At 35.9% G+C, this 19,056-nt stretch overlaps 1 protein-coding gene, 1 long non-coding RNA gene and 1 pseudogene across 3 annotated transcripts in view; 1 reads left to right on the top strand and 2 right to left on the bottom strand.

The window, feature by feature from the left end:
• Positions 1 to 19,056, bottom strand: part of LOC145270611 (uncharacterized) — a 96,823-nt gene that overhangs the window by 58,592 nt on the left and 19,175 nt on the right. The gene's annotated exons all lie outside the window — the stretch shown is intronic.
• LOC145270607 (uncharacterized) overlaps positions 1 to 19,056 on the top strand; it is a 90,126-nt gene that overhangs the window by 2,670 nt on the left and 68,400 nt on the right. Inside the window, exons 2-3 of one of the 2 annotated variants that reach the window (XM_080126235.1) lie at positions 4,062 to 4,119; positions 8,165 to 8,757. In XM_080126235.1, the coding sequence (XP_079982361.1) occupies positions 8,167 to 8,757 (591 nt within the window). In that variant the 5' untranslated portion in view covers positions 4,062 to 4,119; positions 8,165 to 8,166. The remainder of the gene's footprint in view (positions 1 to 4,061; positions 4,120 to 8,164; positions 8,758 to 19,056) is intronic. The other variant, XM_080126234.1, reaches the window with a different exon arrangement.
• LOC145271742 (U2 spliceosomal RNA) lies at positions 1,664 to 1,791 on the bottom strand (annotated as a pseudogene).

The raw sequence follows: 19,056 nt of genomic DNA on the forward strand, positions 1-19,056 counted from the left end.
CTACCGTGCTAAAAAACTACTGACACCTGAAAGTAACCTGTACCTCTATAAGACCACCATTCGCTCATGTATGGAGTATTGTTGTCACATTTGGGCTGGTGCATGTTACTAGTCTCTCGCTCCTAGACAAGGTTCAAAAGAGAGTCGCCAATCTGATAGGCCCTGAACTGGAATCTAAGCTTCAGCCTCTGTCTCATCGACGAAACGTTGCATCCCTCTGCCTGTTCTACAAGTATTTTAATGGTGAATGCTCTGACAAACTGCAGACACTTGTGCCCCCACGACGTAGACACCCTCGACAAACCCGACAGGCAGCTAAATCCCACCCCCACACAGTAGAGATCCCTAGATGTAAAAGATCTTTCTACTCCAGTAGTTTCTTCCCCAGAACCACTAGACTCTGGAATTCCATTCCAGGTTCCTGCTTCCCTAACTGTACTGACATGCAGAAGTTCAAGTGCAATGTGAACCAACATCTTGCTGCCCAAATCCCATCATAGTGCCCCAGCAGTTGCTGCCCCTGATAGTAGCCCCCTACACCAAAGTGGCAATGCGCCTTGTTTGGGGTGAAAATGTAATAAAAAAAAAATTTTTTTTAATTCAAGTTTAACGATATCTTTTTTGGCAATGTTGACTTTTTAGTCTGCAGGATGGTGGACACGAACGGATGTAAAAAATGGAACGGAATGCAAATTTTAGCGAAACTAAATTAGTGAGTCGAGTCGATTGTACAGCCTTAGGTGTGTCAGAAATTTTGTGAAAAATATTGAATAATTCGACCCCCTGTCTTTCCAAGCTTATAACTCCTCGAAAAATGTAATTCAAGCCCAAATTTTTTTTTCAATTAAGAACAAAAAAAAAACATGATTTTTTTTAAAAAAAGGTTTTAAACTTCGGACTTTACAGGTAAATTTCTAGAAAACACTACTTTTTTGTGTTTTAAATTTGAATATATTATTTATTGATCTTTTATCTTCAATTTGTGATATATAACACTTTGGTGAGTAAATTAATTATTTACTTTTTAATAGACACTTGAAAATGGGGGGGGGAGGTAAATTAAAGAAAAAACATTTGTCTAAAATATTATATTCGGTTTATTGGAAAGAGCATAAAATTTCACATTGACCCTGAAAATATCGTAAAAATAGAATCAATAGAAAAGTTTGATAGATTTTTAAAGTTTAAAAATTGAAAAATACTGAACTCGTAAAATTCAATTAATTTCATTACTGTTTTTTAAAAAATATTTCTATTACTTTTTATACAACTTTAATAGTTTATTTTGGAAGTATAATCCATAAAGAAAATAAACAACCCACTCTTAACAGAGAAATTATGAGTTTTTTTATATTTTATTCGCAGTTTCGTGTTAGGGGTGTCAAAATTTCCTACAAAAATTCTGATACACCTAGCAAGACAAACAAGGCCGATAGCCATTACTCGTGTGCTCTCGTGTAATGAATGAATGCGTGAATGTAGGATTGACATGAAATTCTTAAAGATAAACTAAAATGACTTAGAATGACTTTAATGAACTTAAGGATGAATTGAATGACCTTAAGAATGACTTGAATGCTTAAAAAAATAACTGGAATCCTTCAAAAACAACTTGAATGATCTGGAGAATGACTTGAATGGCTTTGAGACTGACTGGTTGTAAAGTGGGTGATCATTTTACATTAAATTAATACATAAAAAGTGATCCCCCACTTTATATCACAATAAGTACAGCATGTAGTAAGAACAGATACTACACTTTGATCTTGGCCAAAAGGCCAAGAAAAGGGTATTTATTTGCTCCCCCACCGAGCAAATTAGGCACAAGGCTGATTTTTAATGTGAGGAGTGAAGGGGAAATGGGGACCAACTCCCCGGGGTGTAGGGGAGCTGGATAGTGACAATTGGTATGAAGGGTTGTCCCTACATTGACCAAAGTCTTATATGTGGGGCTGCCCCCACATATGGTCTTTGCTTGCAGTATCTGTCGGACAGATACTACACTTTGATCTTGTTTATATAGTTTATTTTCATAATCAAAAATTTTCACTTTAGTAACAAAGACCCTGCAACACTCCCCATCCCACTTCTTGTATGGCCTTGTGCCTAAGTTTGTTTACAAATGTTAATTTTTTGCTTTTATTTTTTGAATTTCTCATTATTTAACATTTGTAAACAAACTTAGGCACAAGGCCATACAAGAAGTGGGATGGGGAGTGTTGCAGGGTCTTTGTTACTAAAGTGAAAATGGAGTCTTTGGCGACTTTACTCTTGACTGGCAACATTTACCACAATACCGCATTCACTCTGTGAACTCTAAACTAACTAATGAAAACCCCAGCATTTTTGCAAACTTGGCCAAAAGGCCAAGAAAAGCTTAAAAAGCTAAGAACAGCATCTATTAACAACAGACCTTTGATCTTAACCAAAAAGGCCAAGCACAAAAGTGTTACAGACAGACCGACGGAGTGACTTATAGAGTCGCTTGCATGTAACTAAAAAAAAACAAAAATCGACTGCTGATAACAATAACTAATAACTGAGAAATGTTTTTTGTTTGTTTCAACTACATTGTAGTTTCACATAAATTTTAATAAACAAAATGTTGTACTTGTACAGTTCAATCAAGACATTAAAAAATGAAAATATCGAAAAAAAAAATGGTTATATTGTACGTATCTGTTATGGAGCGAAATTCTCCAGAAAAAAATTTCACTTAATTTCATCAAGTAGTTTTTTTTTTTTTTTTTTTTTACAGCGAAAAAACAATTTGTTATGATATCGAGCAAAAGCTTCGATTTTTGGGAAGAAAAGCTAATATTAAAGATGGGGAGGGAGTGTCGGCGCTTTAACTGGAGTTATCTCCCTGTGGCGTGTTCAGCAAATTTCACAATGGCTGACTTTAAAGCGCTCTCATAAGAACGTGTTTTTCTGCTATAAAATAAAAACTACTCGATTAAATTAAATTAAATTTTTTTTCGGAGATCTTCAGTCCAAAACAGATACGTACAATATAACCTTTTTTTTTTTTTTTCTCGATATTTTCATATTTTAATGTCTTGATTAAACTGTATAAGTACCACAAAAGATACCTTAAAAATTGAATTTCATCTTCCTTTCTCTGCATAATAAAACAAAAAAATGAAATGAAAAAGTTAAGAAACTTTTTTTTTTTTTCCAAACAGGACTGTAGTTTCACATAACATTTTAATAAACAAAAGTTAACGTTAAAATTGAATTTCATGGTCCTTTCTCTGCATAATTACCGAAACAAAACAATGAAATAAAGCAAAAACAATGAAATGAAAAATAAAACAAAAACAATAAAATGAAATAACTAAAAAACAATCTAATCTCTCAGAATAGCAAAAAAAGCAATTTTAATGCTTTTTTTTTTTTTTTTTTTTAGTTAAGAACAAAAGCAGTGTGAAAAAATATTTCTTAGTTATTAGTTGTTATTATCAGGAGTGAAGTTGTTTTTTGTTTCTTGCTAGGCTGCACAGTCGATCCGCTAATTTTGTTTCACTAAAATTTGCATTACGTTCCATTTTATTTTTTTTTTACATCCGTTCACATCCGCCATCTTACAGAATAATAAAGTCCAAATGCACAAGTCCAAATGTGACAACAATACTCCATACATGGGCGAAGAGTGGCCTTGTAGAGGTACAGGATACTCTCGGGTTTCAGTAATTTTCTAGCACGGTAGAGAGAGAGCCCACATTCTTTGCAGCAGCCTTGACAATGCACTCAATGTATCTGTTCCAACTCATGTTCCCTGTGAACAGTAAGCTGAGGAGTTTGAAGTACTTTCAGGTAATGTATCATTAATCATGGCTGTTAGTGTTGAAGGTTTTTTTGTAATTATTAAAGGAAACAAGCTTGGTCTTGGCAGCATTGAATGTGACCATCGATTTTCGACCCCATTCCACTACAGACCAGAGGTCTTCCTTTAAGGTTTCTGCCATTGCTTTGGGTACGTGTTCATTTTTTTTCCCTGCATGTCTTATAGAGCATGGCGTCATCAGCAAATATACCCATCTTTTTTTTTTTTTACATAGGAATCACCACTTATCAAGGCCCATAGACCACTCGAGGATAAGGGTTAAGCGTGTACAGGTACAGTAGTCAAATTGGACTTAAGTAGAACGGCTCATTAAGAACTTGTTTACGTTGGACTTGAAGACAACCATATTATAGACGGTTGGAAAACAGGAAAACGGAAGACAATTCCACAGACGTGCAGTTCTAAGAAAGAAACTTTGTTCATGGAGTCTACGTTTAGGGTTAGGCACAGATAAAGAATGGGGGGGGGGGAAATTATTGATAGTGTTTTCAGCTAGACGAATGTTTCTTGTGAAAGTTTGGCGAGGGGGGGACCAAAGATTGAAGCTCAGTTGAGCACTTGCCATGAAAATAACGATAAAGCAGAGACAAACTCGCAACATCTCTTCTGTGAGATAGAGGTTGCAGGGAAGAGAAAAGAACAGCTCCTATGAGGCTACGAAGTCTATTTTGAACTCTATCAAGGCAGGACAAGATATATTTCCATATGTCTGAATACCTATATACAAATTTTCTAATCTGTAGATAAAAAATTTATTGAATATATATTTAAAAGCGGTTCCACCCCCCCCCCCCACCCCACTAAGTAAATATAAAGTGTGCATCTTTTTTTAATAGGAGGTAATGCTTGGGAAACTGTGCACTCGGCCTCTTCCCCCCCCTCCCCCCACAAAAGCGGTTCCATTCTCCCCCCACCCCACCCCACTAAGTAAATATAAAGTGTGCATCTTTTTTTAATAGGAGGTAATGCTTGGGAAACTGTGCACTCGGCCTCTTCCCCCCCCCTCCCCCCACATCAAAGACAATTTTATCAGGGAGGTCATTTATGAATATCAGGAATAATAAAGGTCCAAAGATCGGTCCTTGAGGTACACCAGCATTTATATATATATATATATATATATATTTTGTGTGTGTGTATGACCATCTAGGACAATTTGGATTCTTCTCTTACTTAAGGATTTAATTATGTTAAGTATTAATCCAGTAATACTATAGGATTTGATTTTTATGAGAAGACTATCGTGCCATACCCTGTCAAAAGCCTTAGATATGTCCAGGGCTACTGCCCTAGCTTCCTCTGCTTTATCCAATGCATTGTATATATGTTCAGAGATTACAGTTAGGATATCTGCAGTAGAACTGGTTTATCTAAACCCATACTGTTAGTCGAACAGAAGTTTAGCAACTGTGAGATGGTGAACTAGAGCTTGATTAATTATGGACTCAAATGTTTTGGTAAAAAGAGAAAGGATAATTTAATGGGGTGATAATTTAATGGGGGGTGATAATTTAATGGGGTGATAATTTAATGGGTCAGTTTCATGGGAAAACCATCCTGCCATATTATCTTTTCAAAGGCTGTACTTTAGTAAAATACTTACCTCCCTTAAAACAATGAGTTGTTATTCCAAAATACCTAGAATTTTGGTGAGGGCTCAGTTTTGTATATAAATTTGGTTATTATTTATATGAGAAACGGATCTCTCAAACTAAATTCTAATATATATATATATATATATATATATATATGGCGATTAAGCTACATTGAATATTTTTGAATATTCTGCGTTTCACACACTCTAGGACTCTTTTCAGGCTGAAGAGTCCTAGAGTGGATGAAACGCGGAATATTCAGTGTAGCTTAATCGCCATATATATTTTATAACTTACTAACTAGCTCTACCTATGTATTGAGCACTTTTGAAGTAAATACTTAAAGCTTACGCATAAATTCATACTTTCGTATATTAATTTTATGTGAGTAAATGAAATAGTTATATATATATATGTATATATATATATATATATATATATATATATATATATATATATATATATATATATATATATATATATATACTTCAGAATAAAATTATCCAACAATCAACTGGTATGGATCTGATGGTATTTGATCTGAAACTCAAACATTTCATGTCATAAATTTTAAAATTCATTGAATGACTAAAATTTGATATATATACTAGTGGAGGGGGGGCGGTTGTAGAATACGCTTAAATATAATATTTTATTATAGTCGTGATTTCAAAAGTAAGAAAAAAAGTATTTGGGTGCCATCAGCCAGAATCGAAACCAAAATCAAAACTGTAGCATTCAAAGCTGGTGACGTTACCACAGTACCAACGTGACACGCATATGAACTGATTAAAAATAAACTAAGATGAATGTACGAAATGTATAACGATTTTTAAAAATATTTTTTTCAATTTTTGACTCCCTTAAAAACTATTTTAACTGGCTAAAGACCCATAAACTGTGACTTTTAGATAATTTGAAAATATGGAAACAGACATAGTGAGTTTTATGAATTATATTTCCTGCAAATTTTTTTACTATAATCACATGTAATCGCCTAAAAAGTAGAATCTTGTTTGGAGGGTGAGACTGTAACATATATATATATATTGTTACATTTTTAGTGAAAAAAATGTAAATTATTTTTTATATGTTGTTCGAAATCGAGAGAGAATAGGAGTTTTTTTTTTTAATTTTTTTTTTTTCATCAATTTTGTTGCGGCTCAGTCAAAAATAACCACGAGAGAGGATGGGAAGAGATATATAGAGAGTGGACAAAAGAAGAAAAGAAAGAGAATAGCTAACGAACGCTGACAGTAGAGGAGAAAGAAAGAAAAAAGAAAGAAACCAGCTAACGAACACTGGCAGGCTGTATAGAGACAGGGAGGTGAAAATATATATATATATATATATAGCCAGTAGAGTTTAGTTTCCTAGAAGTACATCCAATGAAACAACACGTGTCTACCAAAAAAGTGCTCAATGAGTGAACAGAGCATGTATATTAATTTTATTTATACAAACATTAATGGTGGAAATGTCACTTTTGAAGGTAGTTCTTGGCCTGAAGACGTAATCCCCCAACGTGGGTGATTACAGAAACATGTATGCACATATGTAGCCATTAATGTTTGTATAAATAAAATTAATATATATATATATATATATATGGAGAGAGGGGGGCGTTTTAACCTACGCGTAACATATATATATATATACATATATATATATATATATTAAAAACTATTTTAACTGGCTAAAGACCCATAAAAGAATGGTCCATAAAAAATCCAATCATTTGAGGCCACCTAGCACTACTCTCTGCGACTTTTAGATGCGGAAGAGATAAGGTTTGAAAATATGGCGACAGGCAGACAGAAATAGTGAGTTTTATAAATTAGATTTCATAATTTAAACTGTATTATCTGAACTTTGAAAAATTGTTAGTTTCAGCATCTATAAAGGTGACAGGGGGAGGAAGAGAGAGGGGATAAAGAAGGGGAGGAGGAAGGGTGTGCGTGACTTTTGGTTCTGGTCTATTTCAACATCAACAAGGGTGATAAAGGAAGGAAAAGGATGAGGGGAAGAGGAAGAGGAAGAAAAAGAAATGTGACAATTGATCAGCTTCAGTATCGATAAAGGAGATAAAAGGTTATGGTTAGGGTGTGGAGGAGCAGGAGGAGCAGGAGGAGGATGAAAGTAACTGTTGACTCTTTCAGTATCAGTAAGAGTGAGAAAAGAAGGTAGTGGGGAGGAGTAGAGAAGAAAGAAAGAAAAAAGAAAAAAAAACAGCTAGCGAACGCTGGCAGGCTGTATAGAGAGGGGAGGTGAAAATATATATATATATGGAGAGAGGGGGGCGTTTTAACCTACGTAACATATATATATGTATACATATATATATATATATATATATATATATATATATATATATTAAAAACTATTAGTGAGTTTTATAAATTAGATTTCCAGCAAAGTTTTTACTAATGACAACAACATATTCTTTTCATTGTTTTTACTCTCAAGTATGTATCCGTTGATATCTTGTATGCTTGTGATGTGGTTTTCGGTTGATTAACTGTGTTGGATATATACTCGAGAGCCAAAACAATAAAAAGGAATATTCTGTTGTCATAGCCCTAATAATCACATGTAATCGCCTAAAAAAAGTACAATCTTGTTTGGAGAGGGAGACTGTAATATATATATATATATATATATATATTTTTTTTTTATTAAATAAATAAAACCTGTTTTTTTTCTTTCTTTTTTTTTTTTTTAGATATGTCAAATACAACAGAAAAGTGTCGTGAAATTGTGCTTCGACTTGCAAAAGCGATCGATCTGATTGAAGTTAACAAAACAACACACAAAGATAAGAATCGCAAGACGGAAGAACCCCTAGTAAGCAGCAATACAAAGAACACGCCAGATCATCGTTCATCTTCCGCATACAACCTCTTGTTCCAGACATTGATAGAGATACGGACCAAGTCATACACCAAGAATCAGGGGACCCGAGCCAGGCTGATCCATTACAACATCATTAAAAAGATTTTCTACCTCCTGTGTGAAAAGCCGGATGACCTCCAGGTTGCTTATGATACCTACCTGTCGAAGGGTCGGAAGAAGGGAGACGAGAGGCTGCTCAACGCTGGGAAAGAGGAAGGTGTACGAGATGGAATTCACAGTAAAGCCGAGCCTTCATGCAGCAGCAGCAGCCGCAGCAGCGTCAAAGATGAAGAGAATGCTGGGAAATTTTGCCCTCGCTCGTCGGAACTGGACGAACAACAGAAGGATCAGTTTATGGATTTCCGGGATCTTCTGCTCAGCCTTCTGGGAGACTTCTGCTTGGATTCCGCTGCTCGAAGCCAGGTGATAAAAATATATTGTTTTTTAAATTTCTTGTGATGCAGTATTTTCTTTCTTTTTTTTTTTTTTTAATAGGAATCTGTTTAAAATTTTGAATAAACAGACAAAATTTCCTTGAAACCATCTTAACCCTACCAGACCTGAGCTACTGAATTTGTCCCTGTGTCCTTTTTAATTTGATATAAGATTATTCAGTTGATTGGTTATATAAAAACAAGATATAATTTTTAACCCTACCGGACCTGAGCTATTGAACCTAATTTGCCCCTGTGCCTGTCCTTGTGAAAAAACTTTATACACTTTCTCCTTCATCGATTGATTCAGAAACTCCTGATCAAATTCGCCTTATTGTTAATGAGAATGGTGCATAGCATGAAAGATAAATTCCAAGTATATATTCAATGGCTATGCCAGATTTTCATTCTTTCACAGTACTCTCATGTTACAGAAAAAAAAAAACACTTAAACAAAGCAGTTCACCTCTTAACCCTACCAGATCTTAGCTACTGAACCTAATTTGCCCTGTGGCAAAATTGTGAAATCCAAATCTGGAGTTACAAAATTACGACTCTATCCCCCATCAACCACACCATATCTCCCCTATCCCCTGATTGAATGACACGCCCCTTACTTTGAACACTTGATTTTGATCAAAATTATCATCACTATCTCGTTCATTATTAACGTTACTTGATTTAGAAACTCCTGATCGAATTCATTTTCGTCTAAATCAGAATTTGTCACCATGGAACTCCTTGGTCTCACTCTTTTTACCTGTCAAAGTGCTTGGTTCGTCACTAGCTTGCTTCATGGCTACTTTAGTCTACAAAACAACTCACAACTCCGCTAAAACAAAGGAAGTCATTTGCAAAATGTTAGGCTTGCGCTAAATCGAGACTAAGCAGCAATTGGGTAGGGTTACGATGCAAATCTATGTAATTATAAAACTCTGTAGATCTTGCTTGCTTGCTTGCATCTTGTCTTCGACTATTGGACAATCCCATCTTTTAAAAATGGGGATGACAGGTGAATATATATATATACTAGCATGGGTGCCAGCGTTGCCCGGGTGTTTGGAGATGTATGTTGAGCAAAAAAAAAAAAAAAGTGGTAGTAGGAAGGCAGGCTTGAACCCGTACCGCAAAGGAGGAAAAGAACGGGGGGGAAAAAAACTGACATCTTTGCTGTTACGACCACCGCCAAACCAGAAGTGACGTAGGTTTAAATTAAGGCTAAACAATCAAAAGGAGAGGATGAGTTTGAGAAATATCGGCGAAAAAAGCAACCCCCCCCCCTGTAGAAAAGTGCCCAGTTGAAGGTGTAAATATTAATATTTATAGTCAATTTTTCGATATTTGTCGTCTGAAAGGTCGAACTTTAAAACAATACTGATCTTATAAAAATCCGTCGCCTCTGTCGAAAGTTTTAGGCAGACATACAAACATACATACAGCTGGGAACATATACCCGAACGAACAGTTGGGAATGACAACTACACTATTCACTATGACTACATAATCCCTACTGCTACATATCTTGAAAACGCAGCTGTTAAACCAGATATAGTGATTTGGGACAGAGCAAACAAAAAAGCGACCGTAATAGAGGTCAGTGTACCCAATGATACACGGCTTAACAGAGTTGAGAGGGAAAGATAACAAAGTATCAAGGACTTATGTATGATATGAAACGAAATTGGAAATTAAAAGACGTTTCAATTATACCAGTCATCATAGGTGCAACTGGGCTTATGAAAAAGAACTTTAAAAAGTCCATAGCAAGCATACCCGGTGAACCAAGTGCAAGTGAAATACAAACGATTGCACTGAAAGGGACGGCTAGAATCCTGAAAAGATCTCTTGGTTGGACTCACTAAAATAGGGGTAAATGTCAGACATCTGGTTGGATGTCCCATCCCCTAGAAGAAAAAGTTTAAGAAAAATGAAAAAAAAAGAGAGAAGACATACATTTATATATTGGTAACTAAAAATTTTCGATTAAACCGATTAAAAAGCTTGCCCTATCTCTGAATACCCTTTATGTAAAATTTCAAATGTTTAGACCAGAAATTGTCTGAGTAGTTTGGTAGAGACCGCAGAGGTCAATTTTTTTTTTTTTTAACTTTGACCCCTATTATGACCCCTTAACATTTATTGTTTTGGGCTCAAATCAAGTTATTAAGTTAGATCCATGTCTAAGGAACCTATATCTAAAATTTCAAGTGTTTAGACCCAAAATTGTCGGAGGAGTTTGGTAGAGTTCTCAAAGGTCAAATCGTTGAACTTTGACCCCTTAACAGACAAAATTTCTGGCCGAAAACAGATTACAAAGATTTTCCCAAGTCTCAGTACCCTGTATATCAAATTTTGAGTCTGTAGACTGAAAATTGACAGAGATATTGTGTAGGGAAATGTACACAGACAGACAGACACTTTCACTTATATATATACTAGCGAGGGGTACCCGGCGTTGCCCGGGTGTTTGTAGGTGTGTGTGAAAAAAAAAGGTGCCCATGAAAAAAAAAGCCTTGACGACGCGCAGTTGGAAAATAGTAAAATGTGAAAAAAAAAACAGGTGCGCGTTTTTGATTGACGTGACAGCGATAGGTATTCAGCAGTTATCATTTTGTTCGGGACAGTTTTTAATGAGGTCAATAAATCGGTTTGTTTGTTTTTAAAAACCCGCTCCCTCGTCTCGAAATGAAAGCTACCGTCTGATATGACGAAGTCGACATAGACCAAACGTGCTCTGGGCCTCTGATTAAAGTCGAGTTTTGCTTTTTTTATACCAAAAACTGAATGTAACGCGTGCCGATGCGGGAAATGTGGAATAATTAACGTTTGATAGTCAATAAAATTAAATAGACAGGCGAGCTCCGTGGTTAAGTGGGAGAGGTTAGGGTTTTTAAAAACCCACTCCCTGTTTATTAGGGGGAGCGTCTCGTCTCGAAATGAAAGCTACCGTCTGATATGACGAAGTCGACATTGAACAAACGTTACTTAGCTCTCTAGAGACCACTGGCTTTCGGCCAATAGGTATTTATTTGCTCCCCCACCAAGCAAATTAGGCACAAGGCCGATTTTTATTGTGAGGAGTCAAGGGAGGGGGAAGGGAAAAAGGGGACCAGCTCCCGAGAGGAGGGAAATGGGAGCTGGTTAAAGGTCAAGCATGTGGGGCCGCCCCCACATCTGGTCTTTGCTAGTCATAGGTAGTCCTAGCTAGTCATAGCTTGCAGCATCTGTCGGAACAGATACTACACTTTGATCATGTCACCCGGGCCCCGGAGGGCACGCAGGCCAGTCTGGCCTTCGGCCAGTGATTAGAGTCGAGTTTCGCTTTTTGTTTATACCGAAAACCAAATGTAACGCATGTCGATGCGGGAAATGTCGAATAATTAACGTTTGAAAGTCAATAAAATTAAATAGACAGGCGAGCTCCGTGGTTAAGTGTGAGATATTACAATTTATAGATGATATAAAAAGTTTTAAGAAGTTGTGAAGCGAGCGAGCGCTTCTCTGAAAGAAGCCTTTTGTGGACATTGAGGAAAAGCGTACATACATACATACATTTTCGCTTTTATATATATAGATATATATATATATATATTCCAGGTATAAAGATAGCCAAAAATTAAGAATAATTGAATTTCAACAAGGGTCGTTGATAGTGCTCAATCAAAAAGAGAAAATTATATTTTTTTTATTATTCTTTATGTAAATACAGTCGCACATAGTAGCAAGATATGACTGTATTTACATAAAATATATATATATATATATATAATCTTTCCCTAAAACCTCTGGCCTTGATGGAGGGGAGACTAAAACTTGCTGCTACGGTTTCAAATGACTTAAAATAACAACAAAGGGAGACTTGATTCCAAATATTTCTCATATGTTATATCTCCCCTCTTTTGGAAATAGGGTACGATTATTAATATCTCCAGTATCAAATAATCTTCATACACTGTGAAATATAGTTTGTGTATGAAAACCAAACAGGGAAGATATAACATATGAGAAAAATTTTACCTAATTGTGTACAACGGAAGATGAATACGTTCCATCACACAGAAATAAATATATATATATATGTTTAAAGAAAAAAATAGAAAAAACCGAATGAAATTATTAAAAAATCAACGTTTCGTCCTTGTTTCCGAGGAACATCTTCAGGATAATTGAAATAAAAATGTGATAAAAGAAAAAGTCATAGATCGTGCGAAAAAAGACAGTTTTTTAAAATCCAACCCATGTCGGGAAAGGACGAATATGTGTGCGTATGGGAAGGTTGTTTGATGTCTATATATACACTTTTAAAATGCATTTAAAATAAATATGTACATTTTTTTTTTTTTTTTTTTTTTTTTTTTCTGCGAAACTACTCATTTTCCTGAAACATTCAAAGAAAAACGGCTAGCCAGGATCCACCCTGATACCTTGCTCTTTGATTATTATTTTCCCTATGCTAGGGGTTAAATGGTAGAAGCCTTTTCTTTGCGTAATAGTATTAGTATTCAAAATTAGTGCGGATTCTAAAAGTCTTCTTTTAGCTCTATCTATCACGTATTTAATAATTTTCGCTTGATCTAAATTAAATGAGTGATCGTGTTCTGCACAATGGCAAAAGAGTGCATTTAGGGCGTTACCATTCCTTATATCTCTTCTGTGCTCGTTAAGTCTTAATTTCAATTTTCGTTGTGTTTCACCTATGTACGCTTGTTGACAGTTGTTACATGGGATGGAATATATACCGGCATCGGATGTGAGGGTTTTGGGAGAGTGCTTGGTAGTTTTTAATGTCTGTTTTATGGTTGAGGAAGTTGTTTGTATCAGGTGAAAACCAAGTCTATTAAGAGTGTCGTAGATTTTTGTATTTTTGGTGTGGGTGGGAATGAAAAGATGTCTGTTTAATAGTGAGGTATCTGTTTTATTTTTCTGTGTGTTTATGTTATAGTGTATTTTCATAGCTTTTTTCTTTGCGTAAGAAATGAAATAGGATGGATACTGTAGTTTTCTTAAAACATTCGTAATATATTGAAATTCATCATTAAGATATTGGGGACTGCATATTCTAAAGGCACGTAAGAAAAAACCTATAATCATGCCCGTCTTTATTTTATCATTGTGGTGTGAGTAGTAATGAATATAGTCGTTTTTGTGTGTGGTCTTTCTATGTACTTTGAAACTCAGATCAGTTTCTGATCTGATGAGGAATATGTCTAGAAAAGCTAGGGAGTGGTCTTGTTCGGATTCATGTGTAAAATTTATAGATGGTTCAACTGAATTTAATTTATTTCTAATTTGTTCTATTTGTGTGTTTTTAGGGAGAAAAATAAGAATGTCATCTATATATCTAAAATATGTGGAGTTTTTAGGAAGTCTGTGTTTAAAAGAGTTGGTTTCTAAGAATTCTAAGAATAAGCAGGCTAGTACACCACTAAGGGGGTTACCCATAGGGAGTCCAAATTTCTGTCTATAGTAAGAATTATTAAATTGAAAGTACGTTCTATCAGTGATGAGTTTTATAATTTGTATTAGTGTATCTGAGGAAAAAGGTAGGTCGGCTTTAATTTTGATTAAGTGCTTGTGGAGTAGATTAAGGCATTTTTTGATTGGAATATTGGTGTAGAGGGAAATTATGTCTAAACTATGCATGGTTTTATTTTGCATGTCCATATTTTTTATTCTATTTAGGTCACCAGAGTTTTTGATATGTGAAGTGCTGATGGTGCCCATTAGTGGAGTTAAAATTTGGGCAATAGCTCGTGCTAATTTATGGGTGACGCTTCCAATGTTTGATATTATAGGTCTCATAGGGACGTTCTCTTTATGTATTTTTGGGAGGCCGTATAATATAGGAATAGTGGGGTGGTATTCTATGTTATTTATCCATTTTTTATCATTTCCGATAAGTTTCTTTACGGATTTATTAAAAGTATCGAAATCTTTTTCTATTGATTTTAAATCTATCGGAGTGTATATATAGTATATGTATATATATATATATATATATATATATATATATATATATATATATATATATATATATATATATATATATACTAGCAAAAGTACCCGTCGTTGACTGGATTCAAAAACAGCCTACAGAAAATGGACTCTGATTTATAAAAGTATGATAGGTTATGAAAAGGAAGGGTTGTAAAGAGATAGCTTCGAATTTGGGGGTATCAAAACCAAAGCAAAATATGATGAAAGTAAAAATAAAATAGATAGACCCCATAATTTATTATACCATACCTGTTCACACTGAAACACTTATCACAATAATCTGTGGATCTATATTAAAAAAACCTTTTTAAACTTTGTGACAGATTTCCATTCTATGGAGGTCAGGTGCGAACGAACACCCCATAATTTTATTATACCGTATTTCTTCAAACTGCGCCCCCGTGAACTCATTCACTTAACTGTTCATTTCTGCAAGTCAACTTTTTGATTGACATTTGAATGTTTTTCACTTCCTGTTGTGTCATGGCATAACGGTAAGATGTCAGGTTTTCTTCTTTTTTTTTTTCACCACTTATCAAGGCCCGGAAGCCACTTGGGGATAAGGGTTATTGCGTGTACAGTAATCAATGGGATAATATCGTAGTAATCGCTAGTAATGGAGATCTGATAAAGTGTCTTACTTAAGGGGGCGGTTTATCAGGAATTTGTTTATGTTGGACTTGAAGAAAAGACATCCAAGTTGCAGTCAGGTGGGAAACAGGCAAACGAAAGAGAGTTCCACAGGCAAACGAAAGAGAGTTCCACAGGCATGCACTTCTAAGAAAGAAACTTTGTTCATGGAATCTACGTTTTGATTTAAGCATAGATAAAGAGTGGAGTAAATTATTGACAGTGGTTTCAGCTAGATGGATGTTTTTCGTGAAAGATTGGCGAGAGGGGACCAGGGATTGGAGCTCGGACAAGCACTTGCCATGGAAATAATGATAAAACAAAGACAGGCTCACAACGTCTCTTCCGTGGGAGAGAGGTTGCAGGGAAGAGAAAAGGCCCCCCCCCCCCCACTTTCTTTTCTGCCTTCGCGTCACCGGTTCGAGCCTGCCTGCCTACTAACACCTTTTTTTTTTTTTTTTTTTTTTTTGTGCTCTGCACACACCTCCAAACACCCGGGCAATGCCAGGCACCCAGACTAGTAAAGAAAAAACACAAAAAACTCTACGTTTATTTTTTATTTCTTATTTATTTCACTTCATTAAGCTTTAAGAGATCAAGGGAGCTAACTCCAGGAGGAGTTAGCTCCCTTGATTCTGTCACGATTTAAATTTATATCCGAGGGGTCTTTTAAGAATAGACGTTGTTCTCTTTATGACTGCTATTTGTATTTCGTTACAGCTTGGTCTTCCAGGGATTGCTGGGTGACTGATGTAATTCTGTATGACTTTATCCATTGGTGTTCATATACCATTGAAATGGTGTGTTTCTGGAAGCTTCCCAGATACTGGCCAGTGGTTGATCTGAATGTGACTTTTCTGGTTTTTTTTTATTTTACTTCAGCCGAGCTGAATAAACATGTTACATTGAATAAAAACACAAAAAACATATCCAGTTTTGTAGAAAAGTAACTTATCTTGCCTTTGATAACATTTATTTGTTATATATTTATTTTTTGACAATTGTTTCGAATCTATGTGTACAGTAATACAAACCCCCAAAAAAACTACTCGATCAAGTTAAGTGAATTTTTTTTTGTTTTTTTTTCGGAGATCTTCAGTCCAAAACGGATACGTACAATATAACCTTTTTTTCGATGTTATCATTTTTTAATGTCTTGATTAAACTGTACAAGTACCGTTTGTGTTATTCCGTTAGTTATTGACACAGCTGAGCTCAGGCTGTCCACTTCATACAGAGGACCAGTCCACTTGACCATTGAGGTTGGGACTAGGGTAGCCTGGTGTCGGTGGCTGGACACACTCTCCCTATATTTCTTATTGTGGCTGGAATACAGTTGAATGTTCTTAAACTTTTGGGGGGTTTATTTTATTTCAGTAAATTTTAAGAGATCAAGGGGCTCCCTCCTGGGGCCAACACTTGATTCTGTTATGATTTAAATTTATATCCGAGGGCTCTTTTAAGAATAGATGCTGTTCCCTTTATGGCTGCTATCTGTATTTCATTACAGCTTGGTCTTCCAGGGATTGCTGGGTGACTGATGTAATTCTGCATGATTTTTTCCATTAGTGTTCATATACCATTGAAATGGTGTGTTTCTGGAAGCTTCCCAGATACTGGCCAGTGGTTGATCTGAATGTGACTTTTCTGTTTTTTTTTTATTTTACTTCAGCCAAAGTTCTTTATGAGATACATAGATATTCATATGTTCCATTAAGAAGTTTCAAAGATACTGGCTGGTGCTCACTGTAGTTGGTCTATATTGGTGTTTGATCTCTAAAAGATCTAATCAATTGTTTCCCCAGCATGATTCCCTAACTTCCGATGATTTTTGAGAACAAGAATATTCGCACATTTCACAAGAGTATGTACAAGAATTTCCACAAACTTCAGAAGAATACGGTTATTCCGTTCTGCATACGGTTATATCCCATTGATTTTTTCATTTTCATTGATATTTTGTGTAATTTCGTTTTAGAATTAATTTTAATTATTATTAGTCTCTTTTTGCTCTCTCTCTCTTTATCTATCTATCTATCTATCTATCTGAGTAAGCTGCTGGAATCCATATTAAATAGAGAAATAGTCAACCACCTCAGCAGAAATAACCTTCTTAGTGACACGCAATATGGTTCCCGCTCTGCTAGATCTACAGCAGATGTGCTAACGGTTATATCTCATAGGATTAGCGAATCTTTTGACAAAGGCTTCCTTTCTAGGGCAATTGCTCTTGACATATCAAAGGCCTTCGACAAGGTATGGCATAAGGGCCTACTTCACAAGATTTCCAGCTACGGTATAACTGGAAATATTCTCTCTATCATTAAATCATTTCTCTCTGATAGGCTCATAAGAGTAGTGGTCGATGGACAAAAATCAGAGGCCTGCAATATTAATGCTGGAGTTCCTCAAGGGTCCATCCTAGGCCCAACTCTCTTTCTGATCTACATCAATGATCTCCCTAAACACATGCTTAAATCATTCGTTGACATCTATGCTGATGACACGACCATCTACGGCAACACATCAAAGGCTGTAAATGACAAAGTTCTGTCTGATTCTCTCTCCTCTGATCTTGAGCGCGTTGTTCAGTGGGGGAAGGCATGGCTGGTTACCTTTAATGCATCTAAGACCAAACTCCTATCTTTACATCATCAACGCTCTGATCCCCATCTGGGATCAATTGAAATGGATCGCTCTTGTTTAGGAGAAGCCCCATGTTTTGACAAGCTTCTGGGTTTGTCCTTTACTCCTGATCTGAAATGGAACACGTACATCAAGTCTGTTGCCAAGGTCGCTGGAAAGATGGTGGGATCCTTCTACCGCTCCAGAAGATATCTCACTACTGATGCAATTCTCTATCTATATAAAAGCCAAGTACGTCCAAGGATAGAATACTGCTGCCATATCTGGGCAGGAGCTGCTAAAAACAGCCTATCCTGCCTTAACAGAGTACAAAATAGACTTCGTGGCTTAGTAGGGGATGCCTTTTTCTCTTCCCTGCAACCTCTCTCCCACAGAAGAGACGTTGCAAGCCTATCTTTGTTTTATCGTTATTTCCATGGCAGGTGCTCGTCTGAACTCCAATCTCTGGTTCCCCCCTCGCCAATCTTTTACAAAAAACGCCCATCTAGCTGAATCCACTGTCAAAAATTTTCCCCACTCTTTATCTATACCTAAATCAAAACGTAGATTCCATGAACAAAGCTTCTTTCTTAGAACTGCACACCTGTGGAACTCTGTTCCGTTTGCCTGCTTCCCACCTGACTACAACCTGGATGTCTTCAGGTCCAAAGTAAACAAATTCCTGATGAACTAACCCCTTAAGTAGACATTTCATTAAATCTCCACACTAATGTACTGTACTTGCAATAACCCTTATCCCTGAGTGGCTTCCGGGCCTTGATAAGTGGTGACCACCTTGTAAAGAAAAAAAAAAAGAGTGAATTCTCATATGTTTCACTAACGATGATTTTACAGAACAAGAATATTCGCAAACTTCACAAGAATAAGGTTTTCCCCTTTTTTAAAAATTTATTTAACTTCATTAAGTTTTAAGAGATCAAGGGGCTCCCCCCCCCCCTTCTGGAGCTAACACTTGATTCTGTTATGAATTAAATTTATATCCGAGAGGTCTTTTACGAATAGATGCTGTTCCCTT

This window comes from Euprymna scolopes, chromosome 46 (assembly GCF_053919585.1).
Source record: "Euprymna scolopes isolate OS-2025 chromosome 46, ASM5391958v1, whole genome shotgun sequence".
NCBI classification, from domain to species: Eukaryota; Metazoa; Mollusca; class Cephalopoda; order Sepiida; family Sepiolidae; genus Euprymna; species Euprymna scolopes.